General features: G+C 43.8%; 1 protein-coding gene across 1 annotated transcript in view; it reads left to right on the forward strand.

The window, feature by feature from the left end:
- The window catches only part of dhtkd1 (dehydrogenase E1 and transketolase domain containing 1), a 61981-nt gene that overhangs the window by 29421 nt on the left and 7115 nt on the right, over nt 1–25445 (forward strand). The window contains exons 7-15 of the mRNA XM_073066553.1: nt 640–838; nt 4235–4547; nt 6471–6555; nt 9748–9887; nt 12013–12163; nt 15159–15265; nt 17376–17540; nt 23542–23624; nt 24695–24861. Of these exons, the coding sequence (XP_072922654.1) occupies nt 640–838; nt 4235–4547; nt 6471–6555; nt 9748–9887; nt 12013–12163; nt 15159–15265; nt 17376–17540; nt 23542–23624; nt 24695–24861 (1410 nt within the window). The remainder of the gene's footprint in view (nt 1–639; nt 839–4234; nt 4548–6470; nt 6556–9747; nt 9888–12012; nt 12164–15158; nt 15266–17375; nt 17541–23541; nt 23625–24694; nt 24862–25445) is intronic.

Below are 25445 nucleotides of genomic sequence, written 5' to 3' on the forward strand. Positions count from 1 at the left end.
ATATCTATTCTGGCTGACTCAGCTCCTCCACTCAACAGCTGCAGTCTTGTTTCTTCTATTCAAGGCCACTTAATATACCGATCTCCCCTTTACTTTCACAGTGATCAGAACATTACAAGCCTCTTGCCACGTACACACTTAGCAAATAGCAAAGCACTCTGGGATTATACAGGTTCCATTTTGTCACATTTCAAGATTAAATACCTGGTACATTTAAAAATCTCAATGTTTCAAATATATTTCCATACACCTCAACTCTGAACTGTTTCCACAACCAACAGACTCACTTTCAAGAACGCAACAAGTTAAGTTCTCAGTAGAATTGCTCCATCGCTCCATCCTAGTTTGTCAGTCTTTGTATGTAGTTTTTCATTGATTCCATTGTATTTCCAGAAGAGCAGAGCTAGGCCATTCAGCTCATCGAGCCTGTTCCATCATTCCATCGTGGCTGATTTATTATCCCTAACCATATTCTCCTGCCTTCTGTCCATAACATTTGACACTCGTATTAATTTCTTTGTTCTACTGTGCAAGAAAATGAATCTCAGGGTTGTATATTGTGACATATATGTATTTTGATAATACATTTGCTTTGAACTTTTGAATTTGAAAATAATGCAATTGTCTTGTTTCCTCCAGGGAAGATGATTAATTGTGCCGTTATTCATGTGAATGGAGGTGATGCAGAGGACGTGATTCGAGCCACACGATTAGCAGTGGAATATCAGCGGCGCTTCCGGAAAGATATAATTGTCGACCTCCTGTGCTACAGGCAGTGGGGCCACAATGAGCTGGATGAACCAACCTTTACAAACCCCACCATGTACAAGATCATCAGGTACAGTAAAGAAAGCACTCGGATAATCCTTACCGATGACCTTGCATTGATAATGAGTCAAAATCAACATTGAGTTTATTCTCATCTGCACAAGTGCAAGTATGACTGGTGCAATGAAAATCTCTCTTCCATGCAGCAGTATCTCAGGCACAAAGCATCAGATGAGCAGCATTCACAAGAAAACTATAAGTTAAACATAAATGTGCAGAATTTTTACAAGAAGAAAAACAATTAGAACAAAATTAAAAAGGAACCAAGTCACACTGACCTCTTCTTTCACCGCCATTCAGGACCCTAAGTAGACCTTCCAGGTGAAGTGACACTTCGCCTGTGAATCTGTCGGGGTCATCTACTGTATCCAGTGCCCCTGGTGTGCCACCCTGTACATTGCTGAGACCTAACAAAGATTGGGGGAATCATTTTGGCGAGAGGCTTTGCTCTGTCCACTGCACAGGGCAGGATCTGCTGCTGGCCACCTAATTCAATTCAACTTCCCATTCTGACATGTCTGTCCATGGCCTCCTCTACTACCACGACACACCAACCACCACGTTACCATGCCATCTTAAACCTATGCCATCCACTGTTGGACATTTCCATCCTGGGAAAAAGATTGGTTTTTACTCTATCTATGCCTCTCAATGTTATAATCTTCTGTGAGATCTCTGCTCAATCTCCGACTTGCCAGAGAAGACAATCAGAGTCCGTCTAACCTTTCCGTCTAACCAATTCTCCCCAAACCAGCCTGCATCTTGGTGAACTTCTCTCTAAATCCTCTATACATTCGTGTAACCAGAATGCACATAATGCTCCAAGTGGGGCCTATCCCAAGTTTTGTAGAGCTGCAACGTGAGTCACAGTTGAAATGACGCACTAAGTTGGGTGTCCACCAGTGATCAAAGACGTAACATGTACTGTGAAATCACAGTCCACTTTTGGGTTACTTATTATTCGACCAGAGATGTGACTGCTTCCCAGAGTCCGATTCAGACTTATCATGTGTACATCGAAACACACGGTGAAATGCATCATTTGCATTAACAGCCAACACAGCCAAGGACGTGCTGGGGGCACGCCACACATATTGTCACATGTTCTGGCTCTAACGTAGCATGCTCAGCAGAACAACATAAGCAGCGACAACTGCAAATAGCAAAACAGCAGCAAAACAATCCCTTTTCCCCCCACCCATTGTCTCCTCAGCAGCTGTCACCCCAACCTCCGGGATCGCTGATCTTCAGCCACAGAGCATTCCAACCTTGACACTGAACACGGGCTGACTTTTCATTCTTCCTTATCCCTGCCCTGAACCCTAATGTGAGCCCTAGCACCACTCGGTGTCCTGAGAACCATCCTTACGAACCTGAAAAATACAACTCGGTCTGAGCCACGACATCGGGTCGTGCAACTCGTCACCATCTTATCCAGCCTCCTGAATGGAGTTAACTCCAATGAGTCATGAGGAGCCAGTGCGTGGTGAATCTGTGGAGTTCATTGCCACAGGCGACTGTGGAGGAAATGTCATTGGGTATATTTAAAGCAGAGGTTAAGATGTTCTTGATCTATTTATCTCACGATACAGCACAGAACTGGCATGTCTGAGCCATGCCACCCAGCAACCCACCTATTTAACCCTGGCCTAATCACAGGACAACTTGCACTGATCAATATACTGCTAACTGGTACGTTTCTAAATGTGGGAGGAGGAGTAATGGGGAGAAGGCAAGAAAATGGGGTCGAGAGGGATAAAAAAAACAAACGTGATGGAATGGCAGAGCAGACTCAATGGGCTGAATGGTCTGCTTGTGCTCCTATGTCTTGTGGTCTTATGGCATTTGTCAGTGCCACCACAACTTTCAAGTTCAGCAGGTCTGGGGCAATGTCTGAGCTGTTGTGGCAACTGGATTACCCAGAACGCTTTTCTGCTGTTTACAAGTATTAATCAATGATGCATGAAAGGCATTGGCCACTGTCCGGGAATGCATCCTGAATACAGAGGCTAATAAGTAACTGTGCCTGCATTCCAGAAGTGATTACCATGGTAACAAGCCAAAAGTGACCATTATTTAGTGAAAACCTGATGAGTCAGCACTTTGCATTTGGGGAAGTTTGCTAAACTTGCCATTTCGCAATGAACTCCGATTGCCAGCACTGAAGCAATGAGCTGCTGACAAGTGAAACTGCGTTCAGTTCTGGTCACCCCATTTTATGAAGGATGTGGAGGTGTTGGAAAGGGTGTACAAGAGATTCACGAGAGGGAAGGGGCTAAAAGGAAATGTTGAACAAACTTGGGTTATTCCCCCTTGAGTGTCAATGGCTGAGGGGAGACCTGATAGAGGAGCTTTTAAAATAATGAGAGTCATAGATAAGACATAGGACATATGAGCAGAATTAGGCCATTTGGCCCATTGAGTCTACTCCACCATTTATTTAATCCTAGATGAAGTAGACACACAAAATCCTCCTCACGAGTAGACATATCAAATACCAGAGCACATACTTTTGAGTTAGAGGTGTAAAACTCTAATGTTGTGGAGATGACAAGAGGGGTGTGTTTTGTTTTTATGCAGAGTGTGTTAGGTGCCTAGAATAGATTACCAGGGGTTGTAGTGCAAGCAGTCAGTTTGGTGGAGTTAAAGTGACTTTTGGGCAGAAACGTGAATATGAAGGGAATGGAGGGATAAGATGGTATACTAGAGGAAGGTATTGAGTATAAAAACTACCAAAAAAAAAACAAGAAGCTGCTTCTGGGCAGCAAGAATGATTAACTGAAAAAAGGAATGATGATCAGAAAGTGCACAAGGATTGATGACAGGGATGTAACAGAGCAAATTATCAACACGAGATTCTGTAGATGCTGGCAATCTGGAGCAACACACACAAAATACTGAGGGAACTCAGCAAGTCAGCAAGTCCCCTCTATGGAGGGGAGTAAATAGTCAATGTTTCAGGCCTGGACCTGTCCTGATGAAAGGCTCTAATGCTGCCTGACCTGATTTCCTCCAGCATTTTGGCCGTGTTGCCCAGCCCTAATCAGTAGAGTTTAGCAAAATTTCGATCGCCTTGGAGGTTTTTTTTTTTGTCTTGTTTTTGTTCTAATTGTGTTCTTTCTTGTAAAAAAAAAAGTGTGATTTATGTTGGCATTTTTCTTGTGAATGATGCAGTGCCGTGTTCCTCTGCTACTGCTGTCAGTTAGTTTTTCATTGCACCTGTGCATATGTGGATTTGTGCATATTACAACAAACTCGACTTTGACTTTGGACCATACATCCAATTTTTGCTTTTCTGTCTCAATGCATGGAAAAATTGACTGCATGATTGAGACTTGGAGAATTAAGAGGTTCTGAATATCTTCAACACTCTTTGTTGTCTATTCTTTCTTTGCTGATTCCACAGATCCCGTAGAAGTATCCCTGACCAGTATGCAGAGCAGCTAGTAGCAGACGGCCTCTTAACAGAACAGGAAGTTTTCAGCATTAAAACTGATTACTATTCAAAGTTAAACAACCATCTGACCAATATGACATCCTTTTGCCCAGCTTCTCCAAATCTCCAGGGCCATTGGAGTGGCTTGATGGAGCCATCGTCCCAGATCAGCACGTGGGACACTGGAATGCCCATTGATTTAATGAAGTACGTGGGGGCCAAGTCTGTTGACGTGCCTGGAGAAATCACCATGCATAATCACCTGATGAAAACCCATGTACAGGTAGGCTTTGGAGCCAGATGGAGACTGTTCCCTTCACACGACCAGTTCAAGATTAATTGTCAGTTAACCATACGTGTTTATACAGCTAAATGAAACAGTGTTCTTCCTGGGTCAAGATGTAAATCGCACGGTATACAGTAGCACACAGCACATACAGTCACAAAAATATTAGCATGTCTCTGAGTGGCATGGCCTGAAGATTGATGGTGCATGAGATTTTGTTCTGAAGCCACGTTTCTGCAAAAATAATTACGTAGCAGTTCGTCATCTCCTGCAGCTGCAGGCGAAGGCAAATCAGCTTGACTCTTACTGTTTCAGCCACAGGCAATGTAGTTTGACTTCCAGGGAGCAAAAGGCAGATTGTCTGCGAACCTAGAAAATAGGAGCAGGAACAGGCCATTCAGCCCCTCTAGCTTGCTCCACCATTCAACACGATAGTCCACTTCAATATCCATGAAAACCATAAAATCCAGGAGCAGAATTAAGCCATTCAGCCTAGTGAGTCTGTTCCACCATTTGATCATAGTAGATTTCCATCTCATTTATCCTGTTCCCATCGTCTCCCTATATCTACATTTCTTCCTGCTTCAATAAAGCAGCCAACATAATCAGGGCTCTTCCCACCCTAGATATTCTCTCTTCTCCCCTCCTGTTGAGTAGTATGTACAAAATCCTAAAACACGTACCACCAGGCTCAAGAACAGTTTCTACCCCATTGTTATCAGACTCTTGAGCATCCCTGCAATACAATAAAGATGAAGGGTCTTGGCCCGGAACATCAACAGCGATTCTCCCTATAGATGCTGCCTGACCTGCCGCGTTCCACCAGCATTTTGTGTGTGTTGCAAAAGATGACCCCTTGATTTCCCAATCTACCTCATTGTGGCCCTTGCACTTTATTTGTTTGCCGGCACTGCACTTTCTCTGTAACTGTAACACTCTATTCTACACTGTTTCCCCTTTTACTACCTCAGTGTGCACATGTAAAGAATAATCTTCCTGGATGTCACACAAACCAACTTTACATTGTCTCTGAATAGTAAAGGCCACGTTAGTGTAGTGGTTGGCATAACACTATTACCACTCAGGGTGTCAGTGTTTGGAATTCAATTCCAATGCTAATTGTATGGAGTTTGCACATTCGTCCCCACAAACATGTGGGTCTCCTCCAGGTGCTTTGCTCCCCTCCCACAGTCGAAAGATGTACTGATTAGTAATTAATTAGTCACTGTAAATTGTCCTGTGGTTTGCTGACCAGTGTGTCTCGTTGGACTAGAAGGACCCATTCCACTTTGGCTCTCTAAATAAATAGAACAATTACTATTTAAATAAAAAAAACATGTGTTCCGCCTTAAATGAATTACATGATTTGCCCACCCCTGCTGCCTTCAGTTGAGAATTTCAGGGTGAAGAAATGTTCTTTGATCTCATTCCTGACAACATTCCACATATCTTGGGGTTCTCAATGATGGATGCATGTGGCAGTGCTCCTTGTAGATGTTCTGTTGTAGACTCATTCTGAAGTTTGTCACAGATGCTTCTTCTGCAGGACATCTGGTAGCAGTGGTTTAATTAATTACACATTGCACTGTCTCAGACTGTGCAATCTCTATTTTGCTTTAACTTGGAGATACAGCCCAGTAATAGGCCCTTCCGGCCCAATGACCCCCTTGCTGTCAATTACACCCATGTGACCAATTAACCTACTGATCCTGTACGTCTTTGGGATGTGGGAGGAGACTGAAGCACCCAGAGGAAAGACATGCGGTCATGGGGAGAATGTCCAAACTCCTTATGGGCAGCGGTGGGAATTGAACCCAGGCTGCTGGCACTGCTAACAGCGTCATGTGAACTGCTTTGCTACTGTACCATCCTTGTTCGTGCTTGTTCTCAAAAGAGGAGGAATACTAATTCTCTGTTTAGTCTAGATTACAGAGGCTGGAAGAGGGGACAAGGTTGGATTGGTCCACAGCAGAAGCTCTGGCCATTGGAACATTGCTGTGTCAAGGTAATAATTGTGGAGGGGACTGACTGGAACTGTTGGCGAAGAGTCTTTCATCGAGCTACACTGAGTGTAATGGGGACACTCCTTTCTGTAAGGACAACATCAGACAAATAAGACAAAGCTGAATGGTTGAAATATTCTTACAGGATAATATGTTCATGGTGTTCAACTGGGCTGGTTTAAGAACAGCTGTTTTTCTTCATCCAGTCAGCTATTGAACCAACCAGCATGGCCAGTTGTGGAGGTCAAGTCAGTGGGTATATTTAAAGTAGAGACTGATAGGTTCGTGATATTAAAGGGTGTCATAGGTTACGGGGAGACCACAGGAGAATAGAGTTGAAAGGGATAATAAATCAGCCATGATGGAACGGCAGAGCAGACTCGATGGACAGAGTGGCCTAATTTGTTCCTATGTCTTATGGTTTTTTATGTTTATCTCATGAATACTGTGCATCTGATGCTACAGTATGCGCCTGGGATGCTGATGCAAGTAAGTTTTTATTGCACCTGTGCAGACATAGAAAGGTAGAGAACAATAAAGCACTGGACAGGCCTTTTGGCCCACAATGTAGCACTGATGTTGATGCCAATTTATACTAAATGTCTCCCTCCTGTGTATCATCCATATCGCTCCATTCCCTTCATATTCATGGGTCTGTCTACAGTGAAAGCCTCTTCAACTCCACCAATCTGCCTGCTTCCACTGCTGTCTTATTCCAGTCAACTACCACTCTCTGCATAAAAGAAACTTTCCCCTCACGTTGCCTTTTTCATTCCCCACTCTTCATTATTACAAGCACGTCCTGAGGAACAGATTCCTGCTGTATGCCCTATCTATGCCTCGCATTGCTTTTAAAAACCTCTATCACATCTCTGCTCAGCCTCCAACACTCTTAAGGAGGACAACCCAGGTTTGTCCAACCTTTCCTTATAGTTCATACCCTCTAGTGGGGACGCCGTGGTAGTGTAGCAGTTAGCGCGTCTCTATTACAGCTCGGGGCGTTTCGGAGTTCAGGTTTCAATTCCGATGCTGTCTGTAAGGAGTTTGTACGTTCTCCCCGTGTATCAGTGTGTTTCCTCCAGGTGCTCCGGTTTCCTCCACATTCCAAAGGCGTACTGGTTAGTAAGTTAACTGGTCATTGTGAATTGTCCTGTGATTAGGCTGGGGATCAGTAGGTGGTGCAGCTCGTTTGGGGCTGAAGGGCCTGTTCTATGCTGTATCACTAAATAACATAAATAAATCAAAATCCAGGCCACATCCTGTAAAAATTCTTCTGCACGCTCACAACTCTCTCCAAATACTTCTTATATTGAAGTAAACAGAACTGCACACAATACTCCAAAACAGTCTCTCAGAAGTTTTATACAGCTTCAGCAAGACTTCCTTAATCTTCTACTCAGTGCCCCAATTGATGAAGGCAGGCATCTCGTACATCCTCTCCACTTTAACCACTTGTTCAGAATAAACATAAGCAGTTTATTCTGCTTATGATAATAAACTCAACCGAGGAAGGGTCTCGGCCCAAAACATCGACTCTTTACCCTTTCCTATAGATGCTACCTGACATGCTAAGCTTCTCCAGCATTTTGTGTGTGTTGCTTTGGTTTCTGTTTGATATTTAAGTCTTGGAATTTGATATATTAACCTGAGTTATAGGGGTAGGTTGACTAGGTTAGGACTGTGTTCCCTGATGTGTCAGAGAAAGCGTGGAGATTTGATAGAGGTATACACAATTATGAGGGGTATAGATGGGGTAAATGCAAGCAAGCTTGTCCCACTGAGGTTGGGTGAGACTTGAACCAGAGGGCATAGGTTAAAGGTGAAATATTTAAGGAGAACCTGAGGGGGGATAATCTTCACTTGGAGGGTGGTGCGCAGGTTAAATGAGCTGCCAGTGGAAGTGCTGGATGTGAGTTCGCTTGCAACATTTAAAAGCGGTTTGGACAAGTACATGGAAAGAAGAGGAATGGAGAGCTTATGGTTCAGGTGAAGGCCGATAGGACTGGGCAGGATTAGAGTTCAGCACAGACTAGATGGGCCAAAGGGCTATTTCTGTGCTGTCGTGCTCTATGGTTCTATAGTGAATATTATTTCAGAATTTAAATGGTTACACACAAACCTAGAGGCACAGTGATGGTAAAGAGGACAGTGAGAGATATTCCACTAGGTAGATCACATTTAACTATATATAGCAGTATACATCATTAGTCTGTGTCTATCAATGTGAACAACACATTTCACTGTATCTTTTGATGTACATGTGATAAATAAATAAATCTGGAGATTGAGAGAAGCTCCCCTTGGTGGATATGTTAAGACCCAGAGAGAATGAAGGTGATTGTCAGAGAACCAAAGGTGAACTGAAGGGATGTGTTGTGTTCTTTTTAATGCAGTAAATCTTTAGCTCCCTTAGAAATATCGCCTCACAGATTGGTGAGTTCGGATTCAAACACGTCTTTATTTAAAAACACTGAGCAAGAACTTTCCAAAGTTCAAAGTAAATTTGTTTTCAAAATATGTATGTGTCACCATATACTGCCTTGGGATTTATTTCCTTGCAGGCATTTGGAGAGGGAAAAAAATATGATAGAATTTATTAAAAAATTAACCATGCATAGGCATAGATGGAGTGGACAGCCAGAGACTCTTCCCAGAGTTAAACTGTCTAATACAAGGAGGCATAGATTTTTTTAGGTGTTTGGAGGAAAGTATAGGGGGATGTTGGAGGTAAGTTTTTTTTTAATACAGACAGTAGTGGGTGCATAGAACAAGCTGCCAGGGATGGTGGTAAAGGCATACATTAGGGAAATTTAAGATAGGCTCATGGATGATAGAAAAATAGAGGGCTATCTAGGATGGAAGTGTTAGATGGACCATGGAGTAGGAATACAAGTTGGCACAACATTGTGGGGTGAAGGGTTTGTACTGTGCTGGTGTTCTATGAAAAACTGACAAACAACCGAGGTGCAAAAGAAGACAAACTGCAAGTAAAAGTAATACAAAGAGCATGAGTTTTTAAATGAGTTAGAACTGCAGGGAAGAACAAGGTTGTGGTGTGAATCTGTTGCTTGTGCAAAGGGCTGACCAGCCTCCCTCTTGTGCGCTTACTGTTCAATGATTCCAATAAAAGTAGTTATGTGAAAACATTATGCAAACTGTAGATGAGTAATGCAGAGACACTTTCTTTTGCAAAGGTTTTAACGTACGACTAAGCGGACAAGATGTTGGCCGTGGTACTTTCAGCCAGCGACACGCAATGTTTGTTTGCCAGGATACTGGGGACGTGTGTATTCCACTCAACCATATCAGCCCGGAGCAAAAGGGATTCTATGAGGTATGAGAACGGATTCACAGAGTTCAGCATGTCTCGCTGAGCCACTTACTGTGTTGATTAAATGTTTACTTTTGGTCTTATCCTTTGTACAGCTGCTTAGTGGTTAGGGTGATGCTGCTACAGCTTGGGGCTTTGGACCAGAGTTCAATTCTGGCAAGTTTCTACATCCTTCCGTGTTGCAAGTGGGTTTCCTCTGGATGCTCTGGTTTCTTCCCACAGTTCAAAGATGTACCAGTTAGTAGGATAATTGATCTGATGCACCATCAGTAACTCACTCTGAGACGTAGGAAGCGAGGTATCGGCTTTTATTGACTGGAAGAATGAACAACACTACATCCTGGAGAATGAGGCCGGGCATCAGGCCTCAATCGCCTTTATACAGGGGTCTGTGGGAGGAGCCACAGGAGCAGTCCAGACAGATATATGTAGTTCACCACATGATCATTGTAAATTGTCCTGCAATTCAGCTCGGATTAGATCGGTGGATTGCAGGGCAGCACAGCTCTGTGGCCTGACGAGCCAGACCTTTACTAAATCTATAAATAAACAGATAAAACTGAGATAGAATAGTGTACATAGATGATAAAATATAGGACAACACAGCACAGTATGGACTCTCAGCCAATGATGTGCTGACTTTTTAAACCTCCTCAAATATCAATCTAACCCTTGCCTACTACATCACTCTCCATTTTTCTATCATCCACATGTCTATCTAGGAGTTTAAGTGTCCGTAATGTATCACCCCTGGCAGGGCTTTCCATGTACTCACCACTCCGCGTGTAAAGAACTTAACTGCTGACGTCCCCCCCCCCCCCCAAACATTCATCTAATCACCTTAAAATTAAGCCCTCTTGGAATAGTGATTTCTGTCCCAGGAAAATGTCTCTGGCTGTCCACTCTGTCTATGCATTTTATCATTTTATACACTTCTATCAAGTTGCTTCTCATCCTCCCTTGCTCCAGCGAGAAAGGCTCTCGGTCGCTCAGCCTATCATCATAAGACGGAGACTCTAGTCTAGGCAGCATCCCAGTATGGTTAGTACAATTCTTTACAGTGCCAGCGATCACTGGTTCAATTCCCACCACTGTCTGTAAGGAGTTTGTATGTTCTCCCTGTGACCATGTGTATGTGTACACCAGCTCTGTGTGTGTGCGTGCGTGTGTGTGTGTGCTCTGATTTCTTCCCACATTCCAAAGACGTAACGGTTAAGGTTAGTAAGTTGTGGGCATGCTATTTTGGTGCCGGAAGCAGGGCGACACTTATGGGCTGCCCCCAGCATAATCCTTAGACTGGTTTGGCCATTGTCACAAACGATGATTTCATGGTATGTTTTGATGTACGTGTGACAAATAAAGTTGATCTTTAACCATTCATTTAAATATGGTGGGAACCAAAGTCTTAGGAATTATCCACCTGCAGTATTTTCTTAGTTTGAAACAGACAATAGACTACGTGGGAGGGAAAGGTTAAATTGATCTTGGAGTGGATTACAAAGTCTTGTTGGCCATAGGTCCTGTTTGGTGCTTTTCTGTTTTATGAAATGTATTTTGCCTTAGTGAAATATTTTTAACCCATAAGAACATAAGAAATAGAAACAAGAGTAGGCCGTCTGGCCCATTGAGCCCGCTCCACCATTCAATAAGATCATGGTTGATCTGGACATGGACTCATCTCCACCTACCTGCCTTAATTCCTCTACTGTGCAAAAATCTATCCAACCTTATTGTAAATATATTTACTGAGGTAGCCTCCACTGCTTCATTGGGCAGAGAATTCCACAGATTCACTACTCTCTGGGAAAAGCAGTTACTCCTCATCTCCGTCCTAAATCTACTCCCCTGAATCTTGAGGCTATGTCCCCTCATTCTAGTCTCACCTACCAATGGAAACACTTTTCCTGCCTCTATCTTATCTATCCCTTTCATAATTGTATATGTTTCTATAAGATCTCCTCTCATTCTTCTGAATTCCAGCGATTACAGTCCCAAGCAATCTCTCCTTGTAGTCTAACCCCCTCATCTCTGGAATTAACCTGGTGGACTTCCTCTGCACCTTTCACACCCTTCAGGTAGTAACAATATCCTTATGAAGAATAACTTGGCATTATCTTCTTTATTTCAGGTGTGCAACAGTCCGTTGTCTGAGGAGGCTGTATTGGGCTTCGAGTATGGCATGAGCATTGAGAGCCCAAGGATCCTCCCAATCTGGGAAGCCCAATTTGGGGATTTTTTCAACGGTGCCCAAATTATATTTGACACCTTCATCTCAGGAGGTGAGCTTTAGCCTCTGTATTTTGGCAAAGTGTTCTCTGTGTGAGCATGCAGCCTCCTGGATTCAGACTCAGATTTGTGTATTTAAAGAAAATGAACTTTATTTTAAAGAAATGCGTTATTTTGGTCAATGATCGACACATTCCGAGCTTGTGCTGAGGTCAGCCTGCAAGAGTTGACACACTTCTGGCACAAACATAGCACGTCCAACCATACTAACCCATACATCTTTGGAATGTGGGAGGAAACTGGAGCACCTGGAGGAACCCCAAGCCATAGGGTTAGCCCCAAACTCCATATAAACAATGGTGGGAATTATACCCCAATTGTTGGTGCTGTAAAGTGTTATGCTAATCACTTTGCCACAGGTGTGCAATGAAACATACAGTGCAATGCCTCATTTGTGTTAACAGCCAACACAACAATACTTGTACTTGGGTCTGATGTCAAACTTAATCCTCCTCAGAATCTGAGTCAGGTTTAATATCTCTGGCATATGTCGTAAAATTTGTACGATGCAATACATGATGATATTTTTAAAAAAGAGTAAATCAATTACAGTAAAAATATTTATATTAAATAGTTAAATTAAAAACAGCGCAAAAACAGAAATAATTTTTTAAAAATGGGCCACCATTCAGGGCCCCAGACAGTCCTTCCAGGTGAGGCGACACTTCACCTGTGAGTTGGCTGGTGTGGTATACTGTGTCGGGTGCTCCCGGTGTGGCCTTTTATATATTGGCGAGACCCAACGCAGACTGGGAGACCGTTTCGTGGAACACCTACGCTCGGTCCGCCAGAAAAAGCAGGATCTCCCAGTGGCTACACATTTTAATTCCACGTCCCATTCCCATTCTGATATGTCTATCCATGGCCTCCTCTATTGTCAAAATGAATCCAAACTCAGGTTGGAGGAACAACACCTTATATACCGGCTGGGTAGCCTCCAACCTGATGGCATGAATATTGACTTCTCTAACTTCCGTTAATGCCCCTCCTCCCCTTCTTACCCCATCCCTGACATATTTAGTTGTTTGCCTGTTCTCCATCTCCCTCTGGTGCTTCCCCCCCCCCACCCTTCTTTCTCCTGAGGCCTCCCGTCCCATGATCCTTTCCCTTCTCCAGCTCTGTATCACTTTCACCAATCACCTTTCCAGCTCTTAGCTTCATCCCACCCCCTCCGGTCTACTCCTATCATTTTGCATTTCCCCCTCCCCCCTCTACTTTCAAATCTCTTACTATCTTTCCTTTTGGTTAGTCCTGACGAAGGGTCTCGGCCCGAAACGTCGACATCGCTTCTCCCTATAGATGCTGCCTGGCCTGCTGTGTTCTACCAGCATTTTGTGTGTGTCGTTGTTTGAATTTCCAGCATCTGCAGATTTCCTCGTGTTTGCTCGCTTAAAAAAAAGTGAGGTAGTGTTCATCGGTTCAGTGTCCGTTTTGGATTGATATGGCAGTGGGGAAGAAGCTGTTCCTGAATCACTAAGTGTGTGCCTTCAGGCTTCTGTCCCTCCTTCCTGGTCGTAACAATGAGAAGAGAGCATGCCCTGGGTGATCTGGCACCAACAGTCATTCCACAAGCAAGGTCACTTGGATCACATTTCTGATGTTTGGTCTGAACAACTGAACCTCTTGACCATGTCTGCATGCTTTGACGCATTGAGTTGCTGCCACGTGATTGGTTAATTAGACATTTGTGTACCGAATGAAGTAGCCACTGGGTGAAAAGAGAGCAAAAATAGTGAGGCATTGTTCATGGATTGGTTCATCCAGTTCAGAAATCTGATGGTGAAGAGGAAGAAGCTAAAACTGCCTAAAACTATTCCAGCCAGTGAGGCTAATGAATACCCTGCCACCACTGAGGTTTTGTCACGAGCACAGCGAGCTGTTTACTGTTTACCTGTTCTGCACAATACATGCACTTATTTGTGTTAATATGGCTGAGTTTACAACTTTCAGCAGCTTTTCCCACTCCTGTGCATTGGTGTCTCCATACCAGATGGTTATGCAGCTAATTAGGATGCTCTCCATAGTACATATGTGGAAATTTGCTAGAGTCTTTGGTGACATAGCAAATCTCCTCAAACTCCTAATGAAGTATAGCTGCTGGCGTGTCTTCTTTGTAATTTCATTAGTATGGTAGACCCAGGGTAGATCTTCAGAGATGTTGAATTCCTGAAGGAGACACTTTTGCTAAATTTTAGCTGAATCATGATATTGAAGAATCCTCGCATCTTGTTAATGGATTAATTAAAGTGATATTTTTTTCCTTGAGTTTATTTCTCGATTGCCTGCTATTGGCAAAAGACCATTTCATACCAAAGAAAATGAATAAAGAGGGTTGAAGGTTATGGCAAGAAGGTGGGGGAATGGAAGTAAAGAATTAGAAAAATAAGCCCTGGCAATGGCAGAACAAACTCAGTAGGCTGAATGGACTAATTTTGCTCCTGCATCTTATGGTCTTTAGACTTTTTGCTCACGGGCTTCATATTATTTGCTTGACCTCCATGTTTAATGGCGAGATGTGTGTCTGAGGCCCTCCAGTCTACACTGATACGTAAGCACCCTAACATCCGTCCCACAATTTCTTAGACCCCCCCCCCACCATCAGGCAAGAGGTACCATAGTATTAAGACAAGGACTGTTAGGATGGGAAACAGCTTTTTCTCCCAGGTTGTGAGACCACTGAACTCAATGCCAGCACCCAGGTCTCATCACTTATAAAGCACCAGTAGCGTTATACTGTTTTTTACCTGTGTCATTGTCTCATGTTATGCTAAATATCAATCTTCTGGAATATACCTTATTATTTCAGAACTTATTTGTGGTAATATTAGTTTGTGTTATGGGCGAGTTATATGCACTGTGTTGTGCACCTTGGTCTGCAGGTACCGTACTTTGTTTAGTTGGGTGGCATGGATGGCAATAAACTTGAGCTTGAACTTAAACTTCATAGCAATTCATTTCCACCGCTAAATGCTCTGCCTTTCTTTGAAGGTGAGGCCAAGTGGCTCTTGCAAAGTGCGATAGTGATTCTCTTACCTCACGGATACGATGGCGCAGGCCCGGACCATTCCTCCTGTCATTTAGAACGTTTCCTGCAGGTAATCCTTTGCTTTTCCCCTCCCATAGGGCTCACTGCGCTTCAAATACGGTGTTTAATGAGACAAAAGTTCAAAGTAAGATTATTATCAAAGTATGTATGTGTCAGCATATGCTGCTTTGAGATTCATTTTGGTATTCACAGTAGAATGAAGAAATATAATAGAATTAAAGTAAAACTATACACAAACAACCTGAGAATAGATGAGTTGTAGAGTCTTTGAAAGTGAGACCAAGGCTAAATACACAAGCCAAGTGCAATATTCTGAATCTTGACTTACTATCCAAGCACAGCAAGAGATGATTAGTCAAGAGAGCTGGGATTTTTCTCTTCATTCGAGGGAATACTGCATGTAATTATCCCCTCTGGTTCAAGAGCCTGATGGTTCAGGGTGGTGTGGGTCCTGGGGCTCTGGTACCTCCTTCCTAATGGCAGCAGCGAGATGAGTGCCTGACATGCATGGTGGAGTCCTTGATAATAGATGCTGCTTTCCAGCAACAGTGCTCCATCTATTTGTGCTCAAAGGTGGGGAAGGCTTTACCCGTGATGGACTGGGCCATATCCACTACTTTTTGTGGGCTTTTCCATTCAAGGGTACTGGTGCTTCCATACCCGGCCATGATGTAACCAGTCAAAATACTCTCCACCGCACATTTGTCAAAGTTTCAGATGACGTGCCGAATCTTTGCGAACTTCAACGGAAAGTAGAGCACATAAACTGCAAGTAGAATTGAAATGGGTGGCCTCTTCATACTTCTCCTGTGAGTCCCTTGGGGCCATCAACTGTATCCGGTGCTTCCAGTGTAGCCTTCTCTATATCGGTGAGATCCGATGTAGATTGGGAGAGTGCTTCGCTGAACACCTTAGCTCTATCCACCCCAAAAAGTGGGATCTCCTGGTGGCCACCCATTTCAATTCTGCTTCCCATTCCTATTCTGACATCAGTCTATCATGGCCTCTACTGCCATGATGAGCCCACACTCAGGTTGGAGGAGCAACACCTTGTATTCCAACTGGGTAGCCTTCAACCTGATGGCAGGAACGTCAATTTCTCGAACTTTTGGTAATTGCCCCCCACCCTCCCTTTCACCATTCCCCATTCCTGTTTCCCCTGTCACCTTACTCCTTACCTGCCCATCACCTCCCTCTGGTGTTGCTTCCCCTTCCCTTTCTTCCATGGTCTACTGTCCTCTCCTGTCAGATTTCCTCCTTCTCCAGCCCTTTATGACTTATACCAATCGACTTCCCAGCTCTTTACTTCACTGCCTCTCCCTCTCCCGGTTTCACCTACCACCTCGTACTTCTTCCTCTCCTGCTCCCACCTTCTTACTCTGACCTCATATTTTTTTCCGGTCCTGATGAAGGGTCTTGGTCCGAAATGTCAACTATTCACTCTTTTTCATGGATGCTGCCTGGCCTGCTGATTTCCTCCAGCATTTTGTGTGCGTTGCTTTGGATTTCCAGCATCTGCAGATATTCTCGTGTTTGCACTTACACTAATGTCAAAGTTATGAACCTTCCATTTGGAATTTATCCAGGTTCTGGTATCACACCTTTTAATCTCTGTTGCACGTACTCCAAGGCCTGTAGAATCCTTGCAAGCCACCGTCCAACATTAAATCCTTTCATTAACTCTTCTATATTTCCTATACTTTACCAATGACAAATCACAACCCCTCTAAAATCATTAAGTGGCTGTAAAACACAGTATTTTAGGCAAAACAACCCTTTCTTCAGCATGCTGATAGATTTGATTTGCTATAAGATGGTAAGACATAGTAGTAATATCAGGCCACTCAGCCCATCGAGTCTGTTCTGTCATTCCACTGTGGCTGACTTATTATCCCTCTCAACCCTATTCTCCAGCTTTCTCCCCATAACCCTTACTAATCAAGAACCTGCAAACTTTCACTTTAAATATACCCAAAGACTTGGCCTCCACGGTTGTCTGAGCAAAGAATTCCAGAGATTCTCCACCCTCTAGCTAAAGGAGTCCCTCCTCATCGCTGCCCTGTAGGAACGTCCTTGCACAGTCTGGTGTGATGGTTCAAAGGGATGGCGCACCGGGGAACTTTCACACGTTTTTCCTGATTTACTCTTTTCTTCTGCAGTTGTGTGACAGCAAAGAAGAAGGCGTGGATGGTGACAACGTAAACATGTCTGTGGTGCACCCGACTACCCCGTCACAGTACTTCCACCTACTGCGCCGACAGATGATTCGCAACTTTCGGAAGCCCCTTGTGGTGGCCTCTCCGAAAATCCTACTTCGCCTCCCTGTGAGTATACCCAGTCTGCTCAGTCACATGCAGAACATCTGCTCGGTTTTGCTTTCTATTTGCACTCCTTATAGAAAAATCGATCAATAGTAATTAGTAAATTTTTTATATCTTGCACTGTACTGCTGCCACAAAATAACAACTTTCACAACGTACAGTCCTGTGCAAAAGTCTAGGAACCCTGGCTATATATATAAACATAAGACTTTTGCATAGTACCATACATATCAAAAAAAACCTTTCAGCCCAACTCATCCATGCCAATCAGAATCAGGTTTATTATCACTGGCATGTGATGTGAAATTTGTTAACTTCGCAGCAGCAGCTCACTGCAATACCATAATATAGAAGATAAATAAATAAATTACATTATGTGTGTATTGAATAGATTAAAAATTGTGCAAAACAGAAATAATATATATTCAAAAAGTGAGGTAGTGTTCTCAGGTTCAATGTCCATTTAAGAATCAGGTGGCAAAGGGGCAGAAGTTGTTCTTGAATCGCTGAGTGTGTGTCTTCAGGCTTCTGTACCTCCTTCCTGATGGTAACAGTGAGAAAAGGGCTTGCCCTGGGTGCTGGAGGTGCCACTGCCTAATGGACGCTGCCTTTCTGAGACACCGCTCCTTGAAGATCTCCTGGGTACTTTGTAGGCTAGCATCCAAGATGAAGCCGACTAAATTTATGACCCTCTGTAGCTCTTTTGATTCTGTGCAGTAGCCCCTCCGTACTAGACAGTGATGCAGTCTGTCAGAATGCTCTCCACAGTACAACTGTAGAAGTTGTTGAGTGTATTTGTTGACATACCAAATCTCTTCAAACTCCTAATGAAGTATAGTCACTGTCTTACCTTCTTTATAACTGCAGCGATATGTTGGGACTAGGTTAGGTTCTCAGAGACCTTGCAACCCAGGAACTTGAAACTGCCCACTCTCTCCTCTTCTGATCCCTCTAGGAGGACTGGTATATGCTCCTTCCTCTTACCCTTCCTGAAGTCCACAGTCAGCTCTTTCGTCTTACTGATGTTGAGTGCAAGGATGTTGCTGTGACACCACTCCACTAGTTGGCATATTTCGCTCCTGTATGCCCTCTTGTCTCCTTCTGAGATTCTAGTAAGAACGGTTGTATCATCAGCAAATTTATAAGATTATATTTGCGCTATGTCTAGCCACACAGTCATGAGTATAGAGAGAGTAGAGCAGTGGGCTAAGCACATACCCCTGAGGTGTACCAGTGGTGATCGTCAGCGAGGAGGAGATATTGTCATATTACACACTACAGCACAGAAACATTTATCACCAATCTGCACAGATTGTGGTCTTCCAGTTAGGAAGTCGAAGATCCAATTGTAGAGGAAGGATCAGAGGCACAGGTTCTGTAACTTATCAACCAGGATTATACATCTAAGTTATTCCCATTTGCATATGTCCCTCAAAACCTTCCCAATTTGCATTTGCTGCATTTAATTATTTTAAGATCAAACTACTGAAAAAAATTTGAATCACCACCTCATTTTAAAACAGATTTTGGAACAGTCAAAGTTCTTGAGAGGAACAAAAGCCAATTAAAGCTTGGAACATGAGTTAGCCAGCTGTTAAACTTTCACACAGGTTTGACGGATGAATTTTGTTATAGCACTCCCCCCCCCACATCCTCCACATGATGGGACAAGGTCAGGGCAGAACCTTCCCATTCAATTGCTGACGGCTCGGAGGAGCATTGACAATGGCAGATAATGGAATGGTTTCCAGCAAGATGGCCTCTCGATGGCAGCAGCCTCTCAGGGTCCAAACAAAGGTGTAATTGTTTCAAAGTGCATTTGTTACCAAAGAATGTATACATTATAGAACCTTGAGATTTGTTTGCTTACAGGCAGTTGCAAAGCAAGGAACACGAAAGAACCCAATTAAAATAATAAGATCGAACTCCTAGTGCCCACAGAAAAAGAGGGAAAAAAGCAAAACAAATCACGTAAACAATGGAAGCAAGCAACAACAGCATTCTGAACCAAATTGAATCCTGAGATCCAAATCCCCAGACATGTCCAGAGTAGGCCCAAAGCCTCGGTATTTGGTTCATCATATTAGTGGGGCAAATCACCACAAGTCCGTGGACACAAAGTACGCAGTGAGGGCAGTCTCACTGCCTTAGCGCCGCAGGGAGAGAAGCCCTCAGACTACTTGGGCTGGCATTTAAATTGTCTGAATCTTGCACTAGGACCCGCCCCTGCCACCGGTGAATCGCTCCGGGTCTAGATTTTGCTGCCGATGGAACTGTTCTTGACCTCTCAGAATCAGCTTGGCGATCCAACCTCGCCCGACTTTTGACACCCTGCCTTTCCAGTCTATATGGGCTGGCATTTAGAATGTCCAAATAGCAGATTGAACTTTGCATTAGGACCTGGGCCATGCCGTGACGAGTTCATTCTTTAGTCTTTTTTTGTGATCGGTAGGCACTGCTGGGTTTTAAGAAATCAAGTACTGCAGGTGTACTTCCTTAGCAAGCTGCTCGAAAGTGGTGGAGCTGGCCCTGTTGAATACCATGTTACCGCCGGTTACAGGAAGGTGTCAGAGGCGATGCGTGGTCCAACAAACAGTGCAAATTATAGTCTTGGATGTTTTTCTTGCGACTGCAAGACCTGTTGGATAGTTCAGTGGTTCAATGGAAAGATCGATGCCAGGGGAGCTGTGTAACCTCAATAGTTGTGCCGACTAGGCCACAAACCACCTGCTGCAGCCGCGCAGGGGAGGAGACTCCAGAGGCAGTGAGGTGCAGCAGGTGCCCATGCTGGGTTGGTGCTGCCCTCTAGCTTTCACTCTATGGAAGAACAGCTGGACTGTGTTCATCTGCAGCTGCACTAGCACGTGATGGATGACTGGACTGCTATGTGCTTGTTCTTGCACAATCATGGCTTCAGGACAACATCTATCATAACTACATGTGACTTGTGCCGTGTGTGACTGATGGTACTATGTTTTACATCTTGCCACTGGAGGAACGCAGTTTTGTTTGGCTGCATTCATGAATATGAATATTACCTGTTGGAGAGTGAAAGAAACAGTTGTGGTGTGGCAGTCCTTTGGTTATAACAGTCAGCGAAAGAAACAAAGATCTTGTGTTCCAGAATGGCAAGTTGCAAAACATCCCACCTGGATTGGGACCGGGAAGTCTTTATCTCCAAGGCAATGAATTGTGATGAAAATCTTGCTGCTTTGGCAGAAGATTTCAGGAAACAAAACTACTGATGGCTGTGCTGTCGCTGTGTTTTCTGCGTGCCAATGTGCCTGGAATGTTTGAAGTTCGCTGCTCCCTAATGAGATCACCCCCCTCCCCCATTCTTCTAAACCCCAATGAATACAGGCCCAGAGCCATCAAATGCTCCTCATGCATTAATCCTTTAATCCTTTCATTACTGGAATAATTCTTGTGAACCTCCTTTTGAACTTCTCCGATGCCAGCATATCTTTTCTCAGACGTGGCCCCAAACTGTTCAAAGTTGTTCTGTTCAAAGTTCTCCAAGTGATGTCTGACCAATTCCATATAAAACCTCACCATCACATCCTTGCTCTTATCTTCCAGTCCTCTCAAATGAATGCTGATACTGCATTTGCCTTTCTTACCACTGACTCAATCTGCAAGTTAACCTTTAGGGAATCCTGCACAAGGACCCCCAATTCCTTTTGCACCTGAGATTTTTAAAACTGCTCCCTGTTTAGAAAATAGTCCATGTCTTTACTCTTTCTTCCAAAGTATGTGACCATGCACTTCCCTACACTATATTGCATTTGCTACTCCTTTGCCCAATCCAACCTGAAGCCCTGGATAAACCATGAGATCCATCATCTGCTGAGGGCTCGATCATTGACATTCAGTTCTGGTGGCCAAGTTAGATACAAGAGGTCCAGGTACGATCTCCAGAAAACATCTAGTGTGTGATGTAGCAGTTCTGGAACAAACGAATCACTGAAAGATGCTCGACAGATGTGGCAGTGCTTGAATGCTATCACCTCCTACAAAGTGAAACCAAATGCAGAAGTGACAACAAGGCTTCATTCCCAAATGGGCTCAATGCCTTCTATGTTTGCTTTGACCATCAAAACATGGAGGAAACTTCACAAACTGCCACAGCCCCCGATGACACTGTGATTTCAATCTCTGAGGCCAATGTGAGAGTATTCTTTAGGAAAATAAACCTATGGAAAGCATTTGACCTAGGTGGGATAAGTGCTAAAGACCTGCACCGATTAACTGTCTGGAATGTTCACTGAGATCTTTAACCTCTTGCTTTGGCATTCTGAGGTACTCACCTGCTTCAGAAAGGCTTCAATTATACTGGTGCCTAAGAAGACCATGGTAACTTGCCTCAGTGGCTATCATCCAGTAGCATTTGCATTGACAGTGATGAAGTGCTTTGAGAGCTTGGTGATGAAACATATGAACTCCTGCCTGAGAAGCAACTTAGATCTGCTCCAATTTGCCTACCGGACAACAGGTCTGCAGCAGATGCCATCACATTGGCTCTTCATTCAACCCTGGAACATCTGGACAGCAAAACTGCATACATCAGGGTGCTCTTTATTGATCACAGCTTAGCATTCGATACCATCATCCCGGCAAAGCTAATTAGTAAGCTTTAAGACCTTAGCCTCAATACCTCCTTGTGCAATTGGATCCTCAATTTCCTCACTTGCTGACCTCTTGTCAGTTCAGATTGCCAACAAACATCTCCTCCACGATCTCCGTTAGCACAGGTGCACAACTAGGCTGTATACTTTATACTTATGACTGTGAAGCTAAGCACAGCACTAATGCCATCTTTAAGTTCTCTGATGACGCTTTTGCCATTGGCTGAATCAAAGGTGGTGACAGATCATCACCCTTTTGAAAATCTGGCTGAGTGGTGCCACAACAACAACCCTCTCACTCACAGTCAGTAAGACCAAGGAGCTGATTAATGACTTCAGGACAAGGAAACTGAAGGTCCGTGAGCCATTCGCATGGGTATCAGAGGTGGAGCAAGGTTAAATTCCTCGGTGTTATCATTTCAGGGGATCTGTCCTGAGCCCAGCACATAAGTGCAATTGCAAAGAAAGCGTGGCAGTGCCTCTACTTCCTTCAAAGTTTGTGAAGATCAGGCTTGACATCTAAAACTTTGACAAACTTATATAGATGTGTGTGGTGGTGGAGAGTATATTGACTGGCTGCATCATGTCCTGGTGTGGAAGCCCCAATGTCCATGAATGGAAAATCCTACAAAATGTTGTGTATATGGCCCAGTCCACCACTGCTAAAGCCCTCACCACGGTAGAGCATCTCTGTCTGGTGCACTGCCATAGGAAAGTAGCATCAATCAGCAAGGACCCCCACCATCCAGGCTGGGCTCTCTTCTCGCTGCTGCCACGAGGAAGAAGTTACAGGAGCCTCGGGTCCCACACCATCAGGTTCAGGAACAGTTATTACCCCTCGGCTACCAGGCTCTTGAACCACTTGGGATAACTTCACTCGGCCCATCACTGAAACGGTTCCAATACCCATCCTTGCAGAACACCACTAATCAACCAGAATAGGCCCCCTTCATTGCCACTCTTTACCTCCTGCCATTCATCCAATCTTCCATCTATGCTAGTATATTCCCTGTATTTTTTTGGCTGTCATCTTGTTAAGCAGCCTCAGGTGCAGCATCCTGTCAAAGACCTTCTGAAGATCCAAGTAAAGAATAGCCATAACTCTCTTTAGTTGGGAATAGAAGGATATGAATGATAAGCAGGCAGAAGGGATTTAGTTCAATTTGGCATTGAGTTCAGCACAAACATTGTGGGCCAAAAGGCCTGTTTGAGTATTGTACTGTTCTGTTTTCTATGAGGTGTTAGTCCAGGAAAGTGACACTGTGGTAGAAGATCAGACATGAGAGGTCTCCCACTGATTTCGGCAATACTTTTTCAACTAATTCTATTTATAATAAAGCAAGTTTTGTCCACACTAACTTTCTCTCTTCTTTCTGAAGGCTGCAGTCTCTGGCCTAGATGAAATGGCACCTGGAACCACCTTTAAACCTGTCATAGGAGATGAATCAGTCGATCCAAAAAAGTAATTTATTTTTCTTTGCAAATCTATTGCCTTTAAACACAAATAAAGGGTTAAAGGAAGATGAGCTTTATTTGTCTCACATACATCGGAGCGCACAGTGAAATGTGTCATTTGCGTCAATAACTAACACAGTTCCAGGATGTGCTCCCCGTGTATGTCACCATGATTCTGGCACCAACATAGCATGCCCACAACTTGCTAGCCCCAACTGTACATCTTTGGGAAGTGGGAGGAAACTGAAGCACCCGGAGAATTTCCTGCATTTCGGGAGATCTGACCACTTGGCTGTCCTCCTCCTCCTACTGCATACAGGCAGAGGCTAAAAGAGCAGGGCACATGAGATAAGGAGAGCAAAGAGTTGGTCACAGGAGGCAGAGTCGTGGCTACAGGACTGCTTCGAATTGGTGGATTGGGCTGTGTTCAAGGACTTGTCAGAGAATCTGAATGAATGCACTACATTTGTCACGGACTTTATAAAATAGTCTACAGATTCACAGCTCTCCAGCTGAAGAAACTTCCCTTCGTCTCTGTTCTACAGGGAAATCCTTCTACTCTGAGGCTGTGCCCTCTGGTCTTAGACTCACCCCACTATATTGGTTGGATGGGTTGGTGCCGGAATGTGTGGCGACACGTGTGGGCTGCCCCCAGCACATCCCTGGGTTGTGTTGGGTGTTACACAAATGATGCATTAACCCTATGTGATAAATAAATGAATCTAATTCTGAATCCTATCAACCTCTGCTTTAAGTATACCTAATGACTTGACAATGAACTCCATAGTTTCACCATCCTCTGACCAAACAAAATGTCTCCTTATTTCTGCTCTAAAATGACATTTTTTCTTAATGGCTCTATCAACACCCATCGTGTAATTTAATAACGCTCATCTTCACCTCTTGTTATCCCAACACTGGGCTTTTTCAGTCACCAGTACCATATTGGTAAACCTCTCCAAACTACCTTGGGCCATACTACAGAAACAAGGCTGTATATATGAACACTTTGCAGTCATAAATTTTTACTTCAAAATTGGAAGAATTAATTGTATTTTTCATGATTTCTTGTTTCAGTGTGACGCGAGTTGTATTCTGCTCTGGAAAACACTATTACACGCTGCTTAAACACAGAGAGACATTGGAAGCTGCACAGAACACAGCACTGGTCAGGGTAGAAGAACTCTGTCCCTTCCCACTACAACAACTTCAGCTGCACATGGAGAGATTCAAACATGCAAAAGGTCAGGGTGCTTTAAAATGTTATTTTTATTTGATTCAGCGATACAGCATGGTAACAGGCCCTTCCGGCCCAACTAGTTCATACCACTCAATTACAGCCCTGTGACCAATTAACCTATTAACTTGTACATTGAATAAACACTCCTTGGCCTTCCATCCAGGTACAGGTATTGATTATTACTGTCCTTTCACTGACAATCTCCGCCATCCCTGATGAAGATGGAAAAGTTTGTCATCGAAGCGTAGGTCTAAATTGATACCTGCACTCAGCCGGAAGCCCAAAAAGAGTTTATTCGTCATATATGCCAGGAAGAACTTGATCCTTTTTAAACCTGTACATCTTAGGAACGTGGGAGGAAACTAGAGCATCAAGTAGAAACTTGCATGGTCATGGAGAGAACGTACAAACTCCTTACAGACAGTGGCGGGAATTGAACCAGGATCACTAGCGCTGTAATAGTGTTACGCTAACCACTACACTAATGTGCCACCCTGTCACACCAGCCTTGGAGTGGTAACCAAGCCAAGTTTATTTCAAGACTTGGGTAAATGTTTGATTGTCTGTTACTAAGTTTCTTTTCCATTA

Source organism: Hemitrygon akajei, chromosome 14, assembly GCF_048418815.1.
Source record: "Hemitrygon akajei chromosome 14, sHemAka1.3, whole genome shotgun sequence".
NCBI classification, from domain to species: Eukaryota; Metazoa; Chordata; class Chondrichthyes; order Myliobatiformes; family Dasyatidae; genus Hemitrygon; species Hemitrygon akajei.